The sequence below is a fragment of the Mesoplodon mirus genome (genome assembly GCF_964341445.2).
Source record: "Mesoplodon mirus genome assembly, chromosome: 13".
In the NCBI taxonomy this organism is placed as follows: domain Eukaryota; kingdom Metazoa; phylum Chordata; class Mammalia; order Artiodactyla; family Ziphiidae; genus Mesoplodon; species Mesoplodon mirus.
Window position 1 is genome coordinate 11709492 of NC_138989.1, and position 15908 is coordinate 11725399.

The following is a 15908-nucleotide window of genomic DNA, read 5'->3' on the forward strand; positions in this document are numbered from 1 at the left end:
GGCCCAGCTGCTCCGCGGCATGTGGGATCTTCCCGGACTGGGGCACGAACCCGTGTCCCCTGCATCGGCAGGCGGACTCTCAACCACTGCACCACCAGGGAAGCCCAGGAGGGATATTTTTTAATTTTTCATTTTTTTTTTTTTAACCTCTGGGCTTGGCAGCATCTCCTTTTGGAAGTATTCTTTGGAAGCATCGTCAACGTGGTGTTTGGGCTCCAGTGGCAGCCTGGGTACCAGGAAAGGTTAGCTGCTGTGGAGCTGGACCCATTTGGATTGGCTTCTTTCAGATCAAGCCAGCAAATATTTATTGGTGCCAGTGTTGTGCAAGGGCCTGAGACGGTATGAGGAGATGGAAAGTGTCGGGACGTGGCCTCTGTCCTCCAGGAGTTGGTGGTCTAACTGCAGATACGGGCAGGTCCTCAGCTCAAATGCAGTGGGCTCACGTCCTCCTAAGGGGTGGCCATCAGTACCGTCAGAGCACAGAGGGCACTGTCCTTTGAATAAAGCCTCAACTTCCCACCTTGGCCCGCAGGTCCCAGCCTGCCACCACCCCCCTCATTTTCCCCCCCACCCCGGACCCTCTATACTCTGGCCCCACTGGCCCCTCTCATATCCTCCAGTGGGCCCCATCCTTGGATGACATGCATGTCCTGGTTGGGGCACCTGCCTCTCTTTCTTTGCCTAATTAACCACTGCTCATCCTCCAGACCCCAGCTCAGGGGAGCCTCTTCCCAGCCCTCAGCTCCCTCTGTTCTAACTAAATAATTGAAGTGTGAGTCCATATTTAATGCTTGCTTCCTCTTCTAGATCTGTGATGGACGTTATATGTATAAGGAGAAGATAATATGAGCCATGTATGTAATTTAAAATCTTCTAGTTGTCACAATAAAAAAGAAACAGGTGACATTAATTTTTTATTCTGTTAAAGTATACATAACATCAAATTGCCCATGTTAACCGTTTGAAGTGTACGTTTCAGGGGCAGCAAGTACTTTCACAATGTTGTATAATCATCACCACTATTCCTCCCTAGAACTTTTTTCATATCCCAAACTGAAACTCTGTAACCATTAAACAACTCCAGCCCCTGGCAACCACCATTCTACTTTCCGTCTGTATAAAGTTGACTAGGGACCTCATACAAGTGTAAACACAATGATATTTGTCCTTTTGTGAATGGATTATTTCACTTAGCTCGTTTTCAAGGTTCATCCATGTTGTAGCATGTATTACAATTTCATCTGTTTTTATGGTTGAATAATATTCAATTGTGTGGATGGACCACATTTTTTTTCCATATCCTCACTAATGCTTGTTATTTCTTGTCTTTTTTTTAAACATCTTTATTGGAGTATAATTGCTTTACAATGGTGTGTTAGTTTCTGCTTTATAACCAAGTGAATCAGTTATACATATACATATGTTCCCATATCGCTTTCCTCTTGCGTCTCCCTCCCTCCCACCCTCCCTATCCCACCCCTCTAGGTGGTCTCAAAGCACCGAGCTGATCTCCCTGTGCTATGCGGCTGCTTCCCACTAGCTATTTATTTTACATTTGGTAGTGTATATATGTCCATGCCACTCTCTCGCTTTGTCCCAGCTTACCCTTCCCCCTCCCCATATCCTCAAGTCCATTCTCTATGAGGTCTGTGTCTTTATTCCCGTCTTACCCCTAGGTTCTTCATGACCTTTTCTTTTTCTTAGATTCCATATATATGTGTTAGCATACGGTATTTGTTTTTCTCTTTCTGACTTACTTCACTCTGTATGACAGACTCTAGGTGGATGGACCACATTTTGTTTATTCATTCATCTGTTGATGGGCCCTTGAGTTGTTTCTACCTTTTGGTTATAGTGAATAATGCTGCCATGAACATCAGTGTGCAAGTATCTGTTTGAGTCCCTGCTTTCAATTTTTTTGGGTATATACCTAGGAGTAGAATTCCCGGATCATATGGTAACTCTATGTTTAACGTTTAAGGAATGACACTAAATTTAACAATATATTTTATGTAGCCCAGTATTTCCAAAAAACTTAACCCTTTCAACATGTAGTTAATATAAAAATTATTAATGAGGTTTTTTTTTTAACTTCTTTTTCACGCTAAGTCTTCATAATCTGGTTTGTAGGGTATAAATTCTATGTGGATGGAGAAGCCGCTGGTTTTGTGGATCCAAATGCCTTGTACATAGTGGGTGTCTAATCTAAAAGATGAACGTACATAGCTGCCTGGGGAATGAAAGAGAATTACAGCTAACCAACAAGAGCAGCAGTCATGACAATGAGGGCAGGTAGACTGTTTGCAAAGTGCTTTATTTTCATGAATTCTCAAAACAACCCTACGGAGTGGGTGCTTTTATCATTCCCTTTTGTGATACACAAAGCGCAGTTCAGAGAGGTGAAGCACTTGACTCCAGGTCACACACCTTGTAATCAGTAGAGCTGGGATTCAAACTCAGTTGGGTTCTGCCATTCTGTGACAAGGAGTTATCACAGGAGGTGCTAAATTAGAGGTCTCCGAAAAGCCCTCTGGTGCCCAAGGAGGTGTCTGCCTCAGTTAAGAAGGATGACAGAGGATAATAAAAGTTTTCCCAACATCTTTTTCCTGGGAGCATCCACATTTCTGTCTCTGTGGATAACCTGAACAGATTGACTGCCTGCCACACCAGGCTCTAAAGCTTTCACAAGCAATTTCCCCGCAGAGGGAAATTGGGAGAGAAATGAGGGCAGGTGCGGGTCCCAGTGAATCCGCACGGCGAGGGAAAAGGCAGGAGGATTAAGAAAACCTGCTGTACCAGTCAGTTGTCTGGAGATAAAAATAGGGTGCCTTGCCGCACCTGAGGTCATCTAATGCCACCTTCCGCTTTCTTGAATTTTCCAGCACAAGAAGTTATAGAACTAATATAACACCTGTCACTCAAAGGGTGGCAGAGGGATGGAGCGACAGAGAGTTCTGGAATTAGAAGCATCTCAGAGAGCAGCCTTCTCCAGTGTGGCTTGTCCCTGTGTGGATTCTCTCCTGCTGCATCCCGGGGAACTGGTCTGAGCCCCATGGGTCCCCCACCTTCTCACCTCCACCTTGTCCCTCAGAGGCCCAGGGGACGGTCCATCCTTCTGCAGGGCGCTGGGGCGGGGCAGAGACACAGCTATTACTCAGAGGACATAGAGCCAGAAGGAGGCAGGATCAAGATAAGGACATCTTCCTACTCTTTTTCTGTGGTCACCAGGCCTTTATTTCTCAAGACTTTATCTTTGCAGGTCAGCCCTTGGCATGAATAGGATTTTAGCCGTGTTAAGGTATTTCCCATCTCCCTGCTTGGTGAATTCAGGATGGGCGATACAAACAAGTTTATCAGTCATGGCAGTTAGAATTTATGAAGAATTGATTCAGTCCACAAATATTTTTTGAAGCAATATATAATTTATGCATTGAGACAAAACAGTCTATATTTATTTTAAAAATTTCCCCCAGCTTTATCGAGATATAATTGACAAATAACATGGTATAAGTTTTAGATGTACCATATGATACCATATGATGATTTGATATACATATGTGCTGGGGAAAAACATCTGCATTTATTTGTTGCCAAGCACTGTGCTAGGTGCTGGGTGATGCAGTGATGAGAAATCTAGCCCAGGCATCTGTCTTCTTAGAGCCTGTATTCCAGGGGGAAAGACAGATGATAAACAAACAGATAAATCAGTCAGTCTTAATTCTTCATGGATTCTGTGTTCATCTCCGTGAATTTGCCTACTCCCTAAAATTTATTCGTAATCCTAAAGTCAATACTTGGATTTGTGGAGTGGGGAAAAGTCTGAGTCACCTGGTGTTCATGTTCTCAGCTGAGGTTCATGCTCTGCCTTCTTGTTTCAGCTCTCATACTGTCAGTGAGGTGTTTTTTTTTTTTTCTCAAGTTTTTCACATTTTTTGTGCTTTTTGGGGGTGATTTCTCTGTTTAAAATGACCCCTGAGCATAGTGCTGAAGTGCTGTCCATTGCTCCTGGGCATAAGCAGGCTGCGATGTGCCTTTCCAGAAAATACGTGTGTTATGTAAGATTCCTTCAGGCAGGAGTGACAGTGCTGTTGGCCACGAGTTGAATGTTAATGAATCAGCAACATAGATATTAAATAACTTATTAGATTCTGTCTTTAAACAGAAATATTCATAAAACAAGATTATGTAGGGATCAGTTGATGAAAATGTCACCAGAGGGTCATAGGAACCTAACCTTGTATTTCCACTAGGAGCCATGGTTCAATATTGGCTATTTCAGTGTTTGCAGTGACTTTATATTATAGAATATAATGATGGTGAATAATGAGAACAGATGATATAAAAGAATAATTCCACTGAGTGGTAAGGGGTGTGAGGAAAATGAAACAGGAGGAGGGGGAGGAGAGAGAGTGGGTAGCAGGGTGGAGGTGATGCACAGAGAACGGTGGTGGGCACTCAGCTCTGTGGGAAGCTTGGAACCCGGGAATCCTGGAAACAGTGCACCGTGCCATCCACTCTGCTCACCGTTCGTATTAGGCTGTTCAGAGCTGCTGTGTGATGCTGACGGTCACCGGGGTTCAGAACCACGGTTCCAAGGAGACTGCAGTGTACAGTGTCAGAACCAGTCAGTACCTCCAGGGCTTGGTGCCCTATCAAACATTCTCACCACCAGAGGTGTTTTATTGCAGTTTTCTCCATACAGATTCTAACCGTGTTACTAACCAGGAAGGGCTTTTTTTTCAGTTTAAACTGTCCAACAGATGGTGGTGGTTGCTCTCTTTATTCTGGAGATTGGCTGCATCCCAGTCACAATTTTAATTGTACTTAACAATTACAACACTAAATATTGTAAAAGAATATACAGCGGAGGGAAAAGAACATGGGGTTTGGAGTCGGATGGACCTGGCACCTTCTACGTGGGCGGACCTAGGGAAGGAAGGTCCCTGCTGCTCTGTGGGGCTCAGTCTCTCCATCTGAAAAATGGGGCTGGTAATACATGTCACCCTGCGTGGCTGTGAGGATTAATTCAGATGTGCTATGTATAGCTGCCAAGAGAATGTGGTCTGTGGTCAGAACACCAGGGTTTGGAGCTTGGCCTCGGGCAAGTGTTTTAATTTTCCAAAGCCTTAATTTCCTCACCAACCCCACAGGGCTGTCGTGAGAAATAAACGAAATAAAAGGCATCAGGGTGAGAGATGGCGGGGCAGCAGTGGGGTGTACAGTAAGCACTCAATGAACGTTAGCTATGGCCGTGATTGAAAGTGCTTGGCTGGGACTTCCCTGGCAGTCCAGTGGTTAAGACTCCGTGCTCTTACTGTTGAGAGTGCGAGTTCAATCCCTGGTTGGGGAACTAAGATCCCGCAAGCTGCAGGGCGTGGCCTCCCCAAAATGCAAATAAATAAATTAATTAAAAAATAGTACTATTAAAAAAGTGCTTTGTTAAACACTCATTAGGATGACAATAGTAATAATAATAAATAAATAAATAGAAATAACAAGAGTTGGCTGAGATTGGGAGAAATCAGACCCTAGTGTATTGTTGGTGGGACTATAAAAAGGTGCAGCCACTGTGGAAAAGAGTTTGGCGGTTTCTCAGAAGGTTAAACAGAATTACCAGGTGACCCAGCAATTCCACTCCTAGGTATATACCCCAAAGAATTGAAAACAGTTGTTCAAAGACATACTCGTATGCAAATTATCATAGCAGTACTGCTCACAATAGCCAAACGGTGGAAACAACCCTTATGTCCACCAACTCATGAACAGGTGAACAAAACGTGTCCTACCCATATCATGGGATATTATTCAACCATAAAGAGGAACGAGATTCTGATACAGGCTACAACAAGAATGCGCCTTGAAAACATGATACAAAGTGACAGAAGCCAGTTACAAAAGATCATTTACTGCGTGGTTCCATTTGTACGAAACATCCAGAATAGGTAAATCCGTAGAGACCGAAAACAGATTAGTGGTTACCAGAGGCTGAGAGAAGGGGGTGAGGTGGGGAGTGACTGTTTAGTAGGTATGGGATTTTTGGGGGGGAAGTGATGGAAATTTTTTAGAATTGATAGAGACAACATTGTTAATGTACTAAATGTCACTGAATTCTGCACTTAAAAATGGTTGATGTGAATTTCACCTCAATACCATTTTTTTTTAATTTATAAAAAGGAGCTTTGGGGCTTCCCTGGTGGCGCAGTGGTTGAGAGTCCGCCTGCCGATGCAGGGGACACGGGTTCGTGCCCTGATCCCGGAAGATCCCACATGCCGCGGAGCGGCTGGGCCCGCGAGCCATGGCCGCGGAGCCTGTGTGTCTGGAGCCTGTGCTCCGCAACGGGAGAGGCCACAGCAGTGAGAGGCCCGCGTACAGCAAAAAAAAAAAAAAAAAAGGAGCTTTGTTAGAACAGAAAAGCTACCCTAAAGTTCGTGACCAAACGTTAATCTGGCTAGATCTCCTGGTGGATAATAAAATTGCAAAAGCCTCGTAGGGCAGGACCTAGGAAGCATTACTGGGTCAGAGCCCAAGCTCCCTGCCCTGGCCCATCTCCCAGATGACCTGCACGGACTGCGGTCAGTGCATTTGTTTGGTCCAGCTTGGGGACGTCCTGGGGTGGAGACCGTGCCCAGAGGAACCCACAGTTTGGCCGGATGCCAAGCTCATTAATGCGATCTTAGATTAAGATTCTTGCCACTGTTGAATTGCTTTGGCAATGGTTTGTTTTTCATTTGTCCTTATTTGCTTCTTTTTGCAAGTACTACAAACCAGAAACTTGAAAATTCGTCCTGAATTTCAGGTTTCACTCTTTCAGGGATTGTGTCTATAGTGAGTATCATATTTGACTTTTTTTTTTTTTTTTTTCTTTTGCGGTACGCGGGCCTCTCACTGTTGTGGCCTCTCCCGTTGCGGAGCACAGGCTCCGGACGCGCAGGCCCAGCGGCCATGGCTCACGGGCCCAGCCGCTCCGCGGCACGTGGGATCTTCCCGGACCAGGGCACGAACCCGTGTCCCCTGCATCAGCAGGCGGACTCTCAACCACTGCACCACCAGGGAAGCCCCTTGACTTTTTTTTGAAGGGTCAGATGGCATTGCCCTCAATGCTGATCCGAAAGGTCTTTGTAAAATGGTTCAGCCTTTCAAGGGCTTTCTGACTGTGTCTCCCCTTCCTGAGAGCATTGGGAGGCTCCTAGAAAAATCGGGATGGTGAGGGGTACAGACCTGTATTGGAAACCCCACTGTACCACTTATCAGCTGTGTGACCTTGGGCCACTCAGTCTCTCAGATGATCCTCCGTTTCCTCCACTATAACATGAAGACAGTAGCAGAATTTTCTCCAAAGGGTCTTGTGAGGATAATGTGAAGTGGTGCATGTAAAATACTTAGAATACTCTTTGGTGCATAGTAGGTGCTCAATAAACAGTAACTGTTGTTAGTGTTAATAATAATTATTATTGTTACTATTTTTTTGCTTTACCAATGACTCCAGTGAAATATTTTCAGCCAGCCTCTAAAAGTTCTGTTTCTTGCCGGAAAGTTGTGAGGATTAAACTAACAAGTGTTTTGAAATATTCACAAAAGTTACAAGCAGGGGTGATTCTGGAATAGTAGCATATATGCATTCTGATGCTGGCACTGAAATTCAGACAAAGTCCAAGCCAGACGTTTCCCTGTATATAAAATGTTAATGGGAAGGGACAAAGAAGTTAGGCACTTGCCTAGACTTTCTGAAATCACTTTCTCCCTTGAGAATGGCTTTTATTTCTCTTGGTCACTTATCAGAGAATGTCAAAAGAAAAATCCCTGCACCTTGAAATGTCTTTAATCAATCCTTAGACCTTTCATTTCTTAAAACCTATTCCTTTCTCCCCACCCCATTCAAGCCTTGAAATAAAATGATTTTCCAGAAACAGATGACAAGATAGCAAGGGCTACGATTAATAACTCCCAGAGCACCTTGGTGCCACACCTTCCCTATTTAAAATGAAAAATTACCCTCTTGCCTCAGACTTTATTAAAAAGAGGATCAAAAGAGAGAGGGGAAGAGTTGATGTAATATAACCCATCAGTGAAACACTTCTGAAGCGTCGGCAGAGAGAAGTTGAATCCCTGTCAGTTGAGCAGCTGGCAATTTGGTTAATGAAATGAGGCTTTTTGCTTCTGCATCCCCAAACTTCTGATTTTTTAATGTAAGGGTGAAGGAGAAGAGAATTTGATGGAGAAGGGAATTTGGAAAGAGTAAAGCTTCTCTTCCACACTTTTTATCTCTCAGACTTTGAAACTTTAGGACAGCGATCCTTGGGACCAACTCAGTGCTTCCTCGAATCTCATGGAGTTCTGCTGTGTGTGTGTGTGTGTGTGTGTGTGTGTGTGTGTGTGTGTGTGTGTGTGTGTGTTTGGAGGAACTGTAGGCTGTGGGGGGTAGTGGATCCCAGCTCAACTTCAGATGCCATGTGATAAAGGGGAAGCGTGAAGGTGAAGGTTAATACCAGCTATGGGACTTTATAGAACTCATTTATAAAACAGATCAATAACACCTACCTTACAGGGCAGGTAAGACAAGCACTGAATCCCCTAACTGGGCCTGGCAGGGCCCTCCAAATGCTAACTTTTCTATCATAACTCCGCAGTCCATATTCAGTAAATGTCGTTGACTCCTGGTGGAAGGCTCTGTTAGTCTCCTTGATCTGCTGTAACAAAACCACCACAAACTAGATGGCTTGAAACAGCAGAAATGTATTCTCTCCCAGTTCTGGGGGGCTTGACGTCTAAAATCAAGGTGTTGGTGGAGAAGAATCAAGGAGGAGGCTGTAGGGGAGAATGTGTCCCGTGCCTCTCTCCCAGCTTCTGGTGGCTGCTGGCGATCCTTGGCTTGTAGCTGCGTCACTGCAATCTCTGCCTCTGTCTTCACGTGGTCTCCTCCTCTGTGTGTCCTTTCCTCTTCTTAAGGACACCAGTCATTGGGTTTAGGGTGCGCCCTAATCCACTGTTTCCTCATCTTAACTTGATTACATCTGCGGAGACCCTATCTGCAAATAAGGTCACATTCACTGGCACTGGGGGTTAGGGCTTCAACATAGCTTTGGGGGGCATACAATTCAACCACAATAAGGACGCAGTGGCTTTTTTTTGCGGTACGCGGACCTCTCACTGCTGTGGCCTCTCCCGTTGCGGAGCACAGGCTCCGGACGCGCAGGCCCAGCGGCCATGGCTCACGGGCCCAGCTGCTCCGCGGCATGTGGGATCTTCCCGGACCGGGGCACGAACCCGCGTCCCCTGCATCGGCAGGCGGACTCTCAACCACCGCGCCACCAGGGAAGCCCAGTAGTTCATTCTTTTTGATGGTGGAATCATACTCCGTTGTATGGACACACCACATTTACTCTATCCATTTGTCAGTCGATGGGCATTTGGGTTGTTGCTACCTCTTGGCTGTTGTGATTAGCATTGCTGTGAACATTCACATACAAACATTTGAGTGCTGCTTTCAATTCCTTTGGGTCTATACCTGGGAGTGCAATTGCAGTGAGTGCTTATTTAATCGTTGATCTTCCCACTGGCCTGTGAGCATCCCGAGGACAGGGGAGACAGACGCCCGACCCCAGGCGCTGGTATAGCGAATGCCTGGGGAGCAGGCTAGACGAGTCCCAGGCATCCAGAATAGACGTCTCACTCATCCTCAAGCACCCGCCCATTCGTCTGCATCATCATGTGGTCCAGGCTCTGTGCTGACAGCTCGACTCCTTTTATCTCATTAACTCGCTCCTTGCTTCTCTCTGATATTTGCTCAAATGCCCACTGTCACGTCCGCATCCTTTTCTGATTGAAGTAGCCCCAATACTCTTTTTTGGTGCCCACGTCCAGCTTTCTTTTCCTCCATGGCATTTATTATCACTGACATATTATAGACATTATATTATATATGACATCTTATAAGTAATATAATGTTACTTTTTTGTTCATCCCCTTTTCTTCTCTGTTTCCTTACCAAGAACATGAGCTCTGTGAGGACAGGAACTTTCGTCTCTTTCGTTCATTGCCGTATCCCGGTGCCTAGAACAGTGCCTGGTATACAAGAAGAGTTCAGATATTTGTGAAATATACTTGGGTGAATGAATGAATGAATGTGTTTAATCCTCACTGCACCCTCCAAGGGAGCCATGATTATTCATTCTCATTTTACAAACCCCCAGAGTCTCAGAGAGGTCAAGTAACTGGCCCAAGATCACAGAGCTGATCAGCAGTGGAACCAGAGTTCTAAGCTGGATCTCTCTGAGTCGCAGTCCCATATTCTTTTCACTTCACTCAGGGGAGCATGAGCTCTAGCGATAATGCCCAAAGTACTTCCCTGTGGCCGTGGAGTGTGGTATGTGATTAAGATAACTTAAAAAAATAGATTTACTTTTGTACACATGTTTTACTTAGGCTCATTTGGCAATGTGTTTGTATTTCCTGAGCAAATACATCAGTCCAGAGCTTGCTGGGTGAACCAAGCTGATCCGGGCTTGATTCTCTGTCCGCCCCCAGCTCTCAGAGCTATTCAGCCTCTCTGAACTTCACCTTCCGAGAGGTACACAGGGAGGTGACGTCACCTGGTGCCATGTTCAGCTCTCAGCACAGGTGCATACGCTTTAAACGGGAGGTAGCAACGCATCACCATGGTGTTGAGAATTACAGTACAATCAGCTAACATTTATGGAGGGCCTGCTGTGTGCCAGGTGCTGGGCTCAGCACACTGCTTGTGTTATTGCATTTGATCCTCATAATATTCCCCCAGAGCAGGTCTACTATTGTCCTGTTTCACTGCTGATAAAGCTAAGACTCAGAGAAGTTTGATGAGTGTCCAAGGTCACACAGCCAGGAAGTAGGAGAGCCAGAATTAGGGCCAAGTCATCTGACTCCAGAGCTGGCTCTCTTAGTCCCTGGGCTAATGTGTATGTGTAAATATTTGAGAATCAACACACCATAGTGATGGTGATTTTGGTAGAATGCTCTGGCAAAGTCTGGGAGGAAGGAAAAGGGAGACTCTTGCCAGGAGTAGCCCTTGCTCCAGCTCCTGCTTCCATTTTGCTGATTAGGACGGTCCAGGGTCTTCGGTAAATGCAGGTCCCACTGTCCTAGAGGCCCTGTGCCCTCGTTGTTGAGTTGGCCAAGATCCTGGGTTTGAATCCCAGAGGCCAGCTCCCATCTCTGCTGTAACCTTGGAAACATCTTCATCTCTGCACATACATTTCCTTATCTACAAAGTAGAGATCAAAATGGCCCTTTGCACACAGATTTATGAAAATTAAGTAAGATGTGGAACAGTCTCAATATAACAAATGAAGAAAAGAGATGACAAACCACTAAATAAGATCTTATGGTGTTTCTTAAAAAAAAAAAAAAAGCACAGCAAACCAGCTGGCAGGCTCCACAGCCAAGCAATAATAGGCAGGATGGCTAGGCTGTAGAACAACATTGCCTTTTTCCTTATCCAAATTTTCTAATTTTTCTATAATGAATATGTAATAACAAAATGAGTTGTTTTTAATTAAAAAAGGGGCAGTGAGTCAGTGTTCATGAAAGCACTTTGTAAACTGTCAAATGCTCTATAAATTAGCTCTTGTTATGGTCCTTATAGTAATTATTTTTGTTATTGCCAGTCGGCCACGAGTTGGAATTTATTTCAACTTGGCCTGTAATGGGAGGGCCCACTCGATCGCCTTCTGCCAGGTCCTGCCACGTGGTCCTCTCTCTCTCTCTCTCTTCTTAAAAATAAAGAAATTTATTTATTTATTTTTGGCTGCGTTGGGTCTTTGTTGCTGCATGCGGGCTTTCTCTAGTTGTGGCGAGCGGGGGTTACTCTTCGTTGTGGTGTGCGGGCTTCTCATTGCGGTGGCTTCTCTTGTTGCGGAGCACGGGCTGTAGAGGCTCAGTAGTTGTGGCTCACGGGCTCTAGCGCGCAGGCTCAGTAGGTGTGGCATACAGGCTTCGTTGCTCCGCGGCGTGTGGGATCTTCCCGGACCAGGGCTCGAACTCATGTCCCCTGCATTGGCAGGTGGATTCTTAACCACTGCGCCACCAGAGAAGCCCTGTGGTCCTCTCTTGATACCTACTGACTTCTCTTCATCTGTGCTGCCACCACCCAAGTGGAAGCCAGCATCCTCTCTCACCGGGAGCCCTGTGATACCCTTTAACTGGGTTCTCCTTGTCCAAGCAGCAGCCTCAGTGATTTGAGAAATGAACTGTATTAGATTTTTTTGGATTAGTTAAATTTTATCTATCTATCTATCATCTACTATCTATTTGTCTATCTATCATCTATTACCTTTCTCTCTCTCTCTCTCTCTCTCTCTCTCTTCCCGTTTTGTTGAGAAATAATTGACATACAGCACTGTGTATGTTTAAGGTGTACTGCATAACGATTTGACTTACATACATGATGAAGTGATGACCACAATAGGTTTAGTGAACATCCATCATCTCATATAGACACAAAAGAAAAGAAGAAGAACTAGTTTTTTCCTTGTGATGAGAACTCTTAGGATTTACTCTCCTAACCACTTCCCTGTGTAACAAATGGCAGTATTAATTATATTAATCATGTGGTACAGCACATCCCTAGTACTTATTTATCTTATAATTGGAAGTTTGTACCTTTTGCCTGCCTTCATCCAGTTCCCCTCCTCCGCACCCCCATCTCTGGTAATGACAAATCTGATCTCCTTTTCTATAAGTTTGTTTGTCTTTTGAAGTATAATTGACCTACAACACTCTGTTACTTCCTGGTATACAGCATAGTGATTTGAAATTTCTATATATTACAAAACGATCACCACGATAAGTCTAGTTACAGCGTGGGGAATATAGTCAGTAATAATGTGATATCTTTGTATGGTGATAGATGCTAACCAGAGAAATGAACTTTAGATCAAAACCCTCAATGGCTTCCTGTTGCACTTGGTATAAAATCCACATGGGCCTGGAGGTCTGCCCTCACCTGTCCCTTCAGCCTCCTGAGCCAGTTTCCGCATTGTCACCATATATTGCCTTCGAGAAGACACCAGAAAAGGGACCCAGGAAAGTGCCTGCCCTGACTTAGATGGTTTTGGAGCCTGAACGTTTGGTCCCAGTATTTGACCCTTACGCTTTTACATCTCTTAGTGTAGAGGATGTAGGACTGCACGTTGTAGCCTGAGAGTCTGTATGTGTAGACCAAGTACGTATTTGCACTCTTAATACAGCAAATGAGTGAAAAATGTTAGTGCACTGTAGGATTTAGTTTTATTTTCTGACTTAGCTTATATCAGGGCTGGAAAAAACCTCAAGTTGCATTCAGGCAGTAGGATTTTTTTTTAGTGCTCCATTTTTTCTAATAAACTGTTGTAAGACAAGGAAGTCTCCTTTCTGCCTCTATGCTTTAGTCCTTACCATCCTCCTCGCCTCTCCCCACACCTGCCATGCTCTTTCCTTGGACATTTGAGCTGTGGGCTCCCCAACCCTGGACAGTGGAGGGCAAGCCCGTGGAATGGGGATTATGGTGAGACGGTCAACTAAAGGGTTTCATTCTTTTTGGAGGGGCCAAGTGGGTGTGGTTGAATTTATGTAAATATGCACACAGCCTACCGTGCATAATTTATGTAAATGTGCACACAGCATACCGTGCATTATTTATGTAAATGTGCGTACAGAGCACGCTGTAATCAGCACCCGCACGGTGCACGGTGTCTACGGTGTAGTGCGCGTCTACGGTAATGTGCCTACAGTGTAATTCATCCGCTTTCTCTTGGCTCATCTGTCGTCTCTGCTCCTTTGTCCCAACTCAGGAGGCAACCTTTCCAAACAAGACTGGACCATCCAGTGGCCCACCACGGAGACGGGGAAGGAGAACAACCCCGTGTGCCCCCCGGAGCCGACCCCGTGGATCCGCACCCACCTCTCCCAGAGCCCCAGGGTCCAGTCCAAGTGCGTCCAGCACTACTGTCACGCCAGCCCCAGCCTGGGGGCCCCCGTGTACACCCACGTGGACAGGCTCACGGTGGACGCCTACCCGGGCCTGTGCCCGCCCCTGCCACTGGAGTCGGGCCACCGGTCCCTGCCTCCGTCGCCCCGGCAGCGGCACACGGTCCGCACCCCGCCGCGCACCCCCAACATCGTCACCACCGTGACCCCGCCCGGCACGCCACCCATGAGGAGGAAGAACAAGCTGAAGCCCCCGGGGACCCCGCCGCCTTCCTCCCGGAAGCTGATCCACCTGATCCCGGGTTTCACGGCCCTGCATCGGAGCAAGTCCCACGAGTTCCAGCTGGGTCACCGCGTAGACGAGGCCCACACGCCCAAGTGAGTGCATTTGGTGGGTTCCCGGGGGCAGCTGAGCCTCCCGGTCAGGGCAGCTTCAAATCAACTTGTATTTCCCTCCTCCAGTTGAATGAAAGGTGGATTTTCCCTAATGGCTGGTCTGGAATTTCCCAGAAATGACCCCTTTTAATACTATTAATGCTGTAAAGTAGGAGTCGTAAAACTATAGCCCAGGAGCCAAATCTGAATTTATTGCAACGCATCCAGATTCATTCCGTTCTGTTTTGTCTGTGGGTGCTTTCCTGCTACGATGGCCGAGTTGAGTGTGGCCCGAAAAGCCGAAATCTTTACCGTCTGGCCCTTTACAGGGAAAATTGCCAGTCCCTGCAGAGTCTATCCTAGTGCTGCCCCAAGAAATAGGACGCCAGCTGCATACGCGACCTTACGTTTTCTAGTAGCTGCCTTAAAAGAGTAAAAAGAAACAAGTGATATTAACTTTCATGATATGTCGTTTAACCCAATATAGTAAAACATGATCATTTCAGCATAGAGTCAATGTAAAGTATTATTACGGAAATACTTTGCATTCTTTTCTCCACACTGAGTCTTTGAAATCTGGAGGGTATTTCACACCAGCAGCTCATCTCAATTCACACTGGCCACCTTCCAAGTGTCGAATGGCTACCTGTGTCAAGTGGCTGCGATGCTGGATGGTGCTGCTCTGACTGACCCTGTGCCTGGGACTTGCTCTGTGTTTATACCTGAGATACATGCCCAGGTCTGCTGGGGGTGGGAGGGGGCTCAGGGAGCGGATAAGTGGACTGTCAGAGCAAAGGTCGTCCCACAGAAGCTGCAGGTGGGGCCACAGGCACCCAGGGGAGAAAAATCCTGAAAGTTGACATGGGCTGTGCCTGGCTCTGGCTTGCGGGCGGGGGGAGGGGGGGGACGTGGGTGGGACTTGCTGCCAGCAGAGGGCGACACGGTGTTTGTGGCTGTATGCTGGCTAATGAGAGAAATGGGGCAGCTCCCTCCAGGGCCCCTCAGAGGCTGACTGTGACCTGGGTCCCTTGCAGGTTTTTGAGGTCTCAGTGTATTAAAAATGGAAGAAATGCTAAACAGGGTCACAGAAGTGAGTAGCACGTTTTAAATATTTACCTTTAACAAAATTGCATCTGAGGCATAGAAGATAAAATGGTTATGGATAATCCTATGAGGAGATGCGGGGAAGAGTCTAAATTTGGGAACTGTCGTGTGTGAAAGGCGTGGACCCCGGTTCTGGGAGCTCTGAGGCGGGGGAAGCACTGGGGAGCGGTTCACTGCATTTCCATTTCAACGATTTAGCCGGTGTTTCGTGAGCTCTCACTACCATATGCGGGTGAATCTAAGACGTTGATCATAAGATACATCCTGTGTGCATCTTAGAATTGATGAAACGTGGTGCGTTCTAGACTCTGGGCTAGTTGGCAGGGTACAATGGAAAGGAAAGAGACATAGCCCTCGGCCTCGTGAAGACTGACACTAATCCAGTAACCACACATGGGTGTTATAGTCTTATGTCCAGTACTTACGAACAGTGTTACAGGCTATCAGGAGAAAGTGCAGGATGCCGTCAGAGCTTGTGGAGCTGATTGAG

The 15908-nt window shown here is 46.1% G+C and overlaps 1 protein-coding gene across 1 annotated transcript in view; it reads left to right on the plus strand.

Annotated features, from left to right (window-relative positions):
* KSR2 (kinase suppressor of ras 2) overlaps positions 1-15908 on the plus strand; it is a gene marked incomplete at its 5' end in the record, with an annotated part of 403988 nt that overhangs the window by 137058 nt on the left and 251022 nt on the right. The window contains one exon of the mRNA XM_082640816.1: positions 13804-14317. Coding sequence (XP_082496942.1) covers positions 13804-14317 — 514 coding nt within the window. The remainder of the gene's footprint in view (positions 1-13803; positions 14318-15908) is intronic.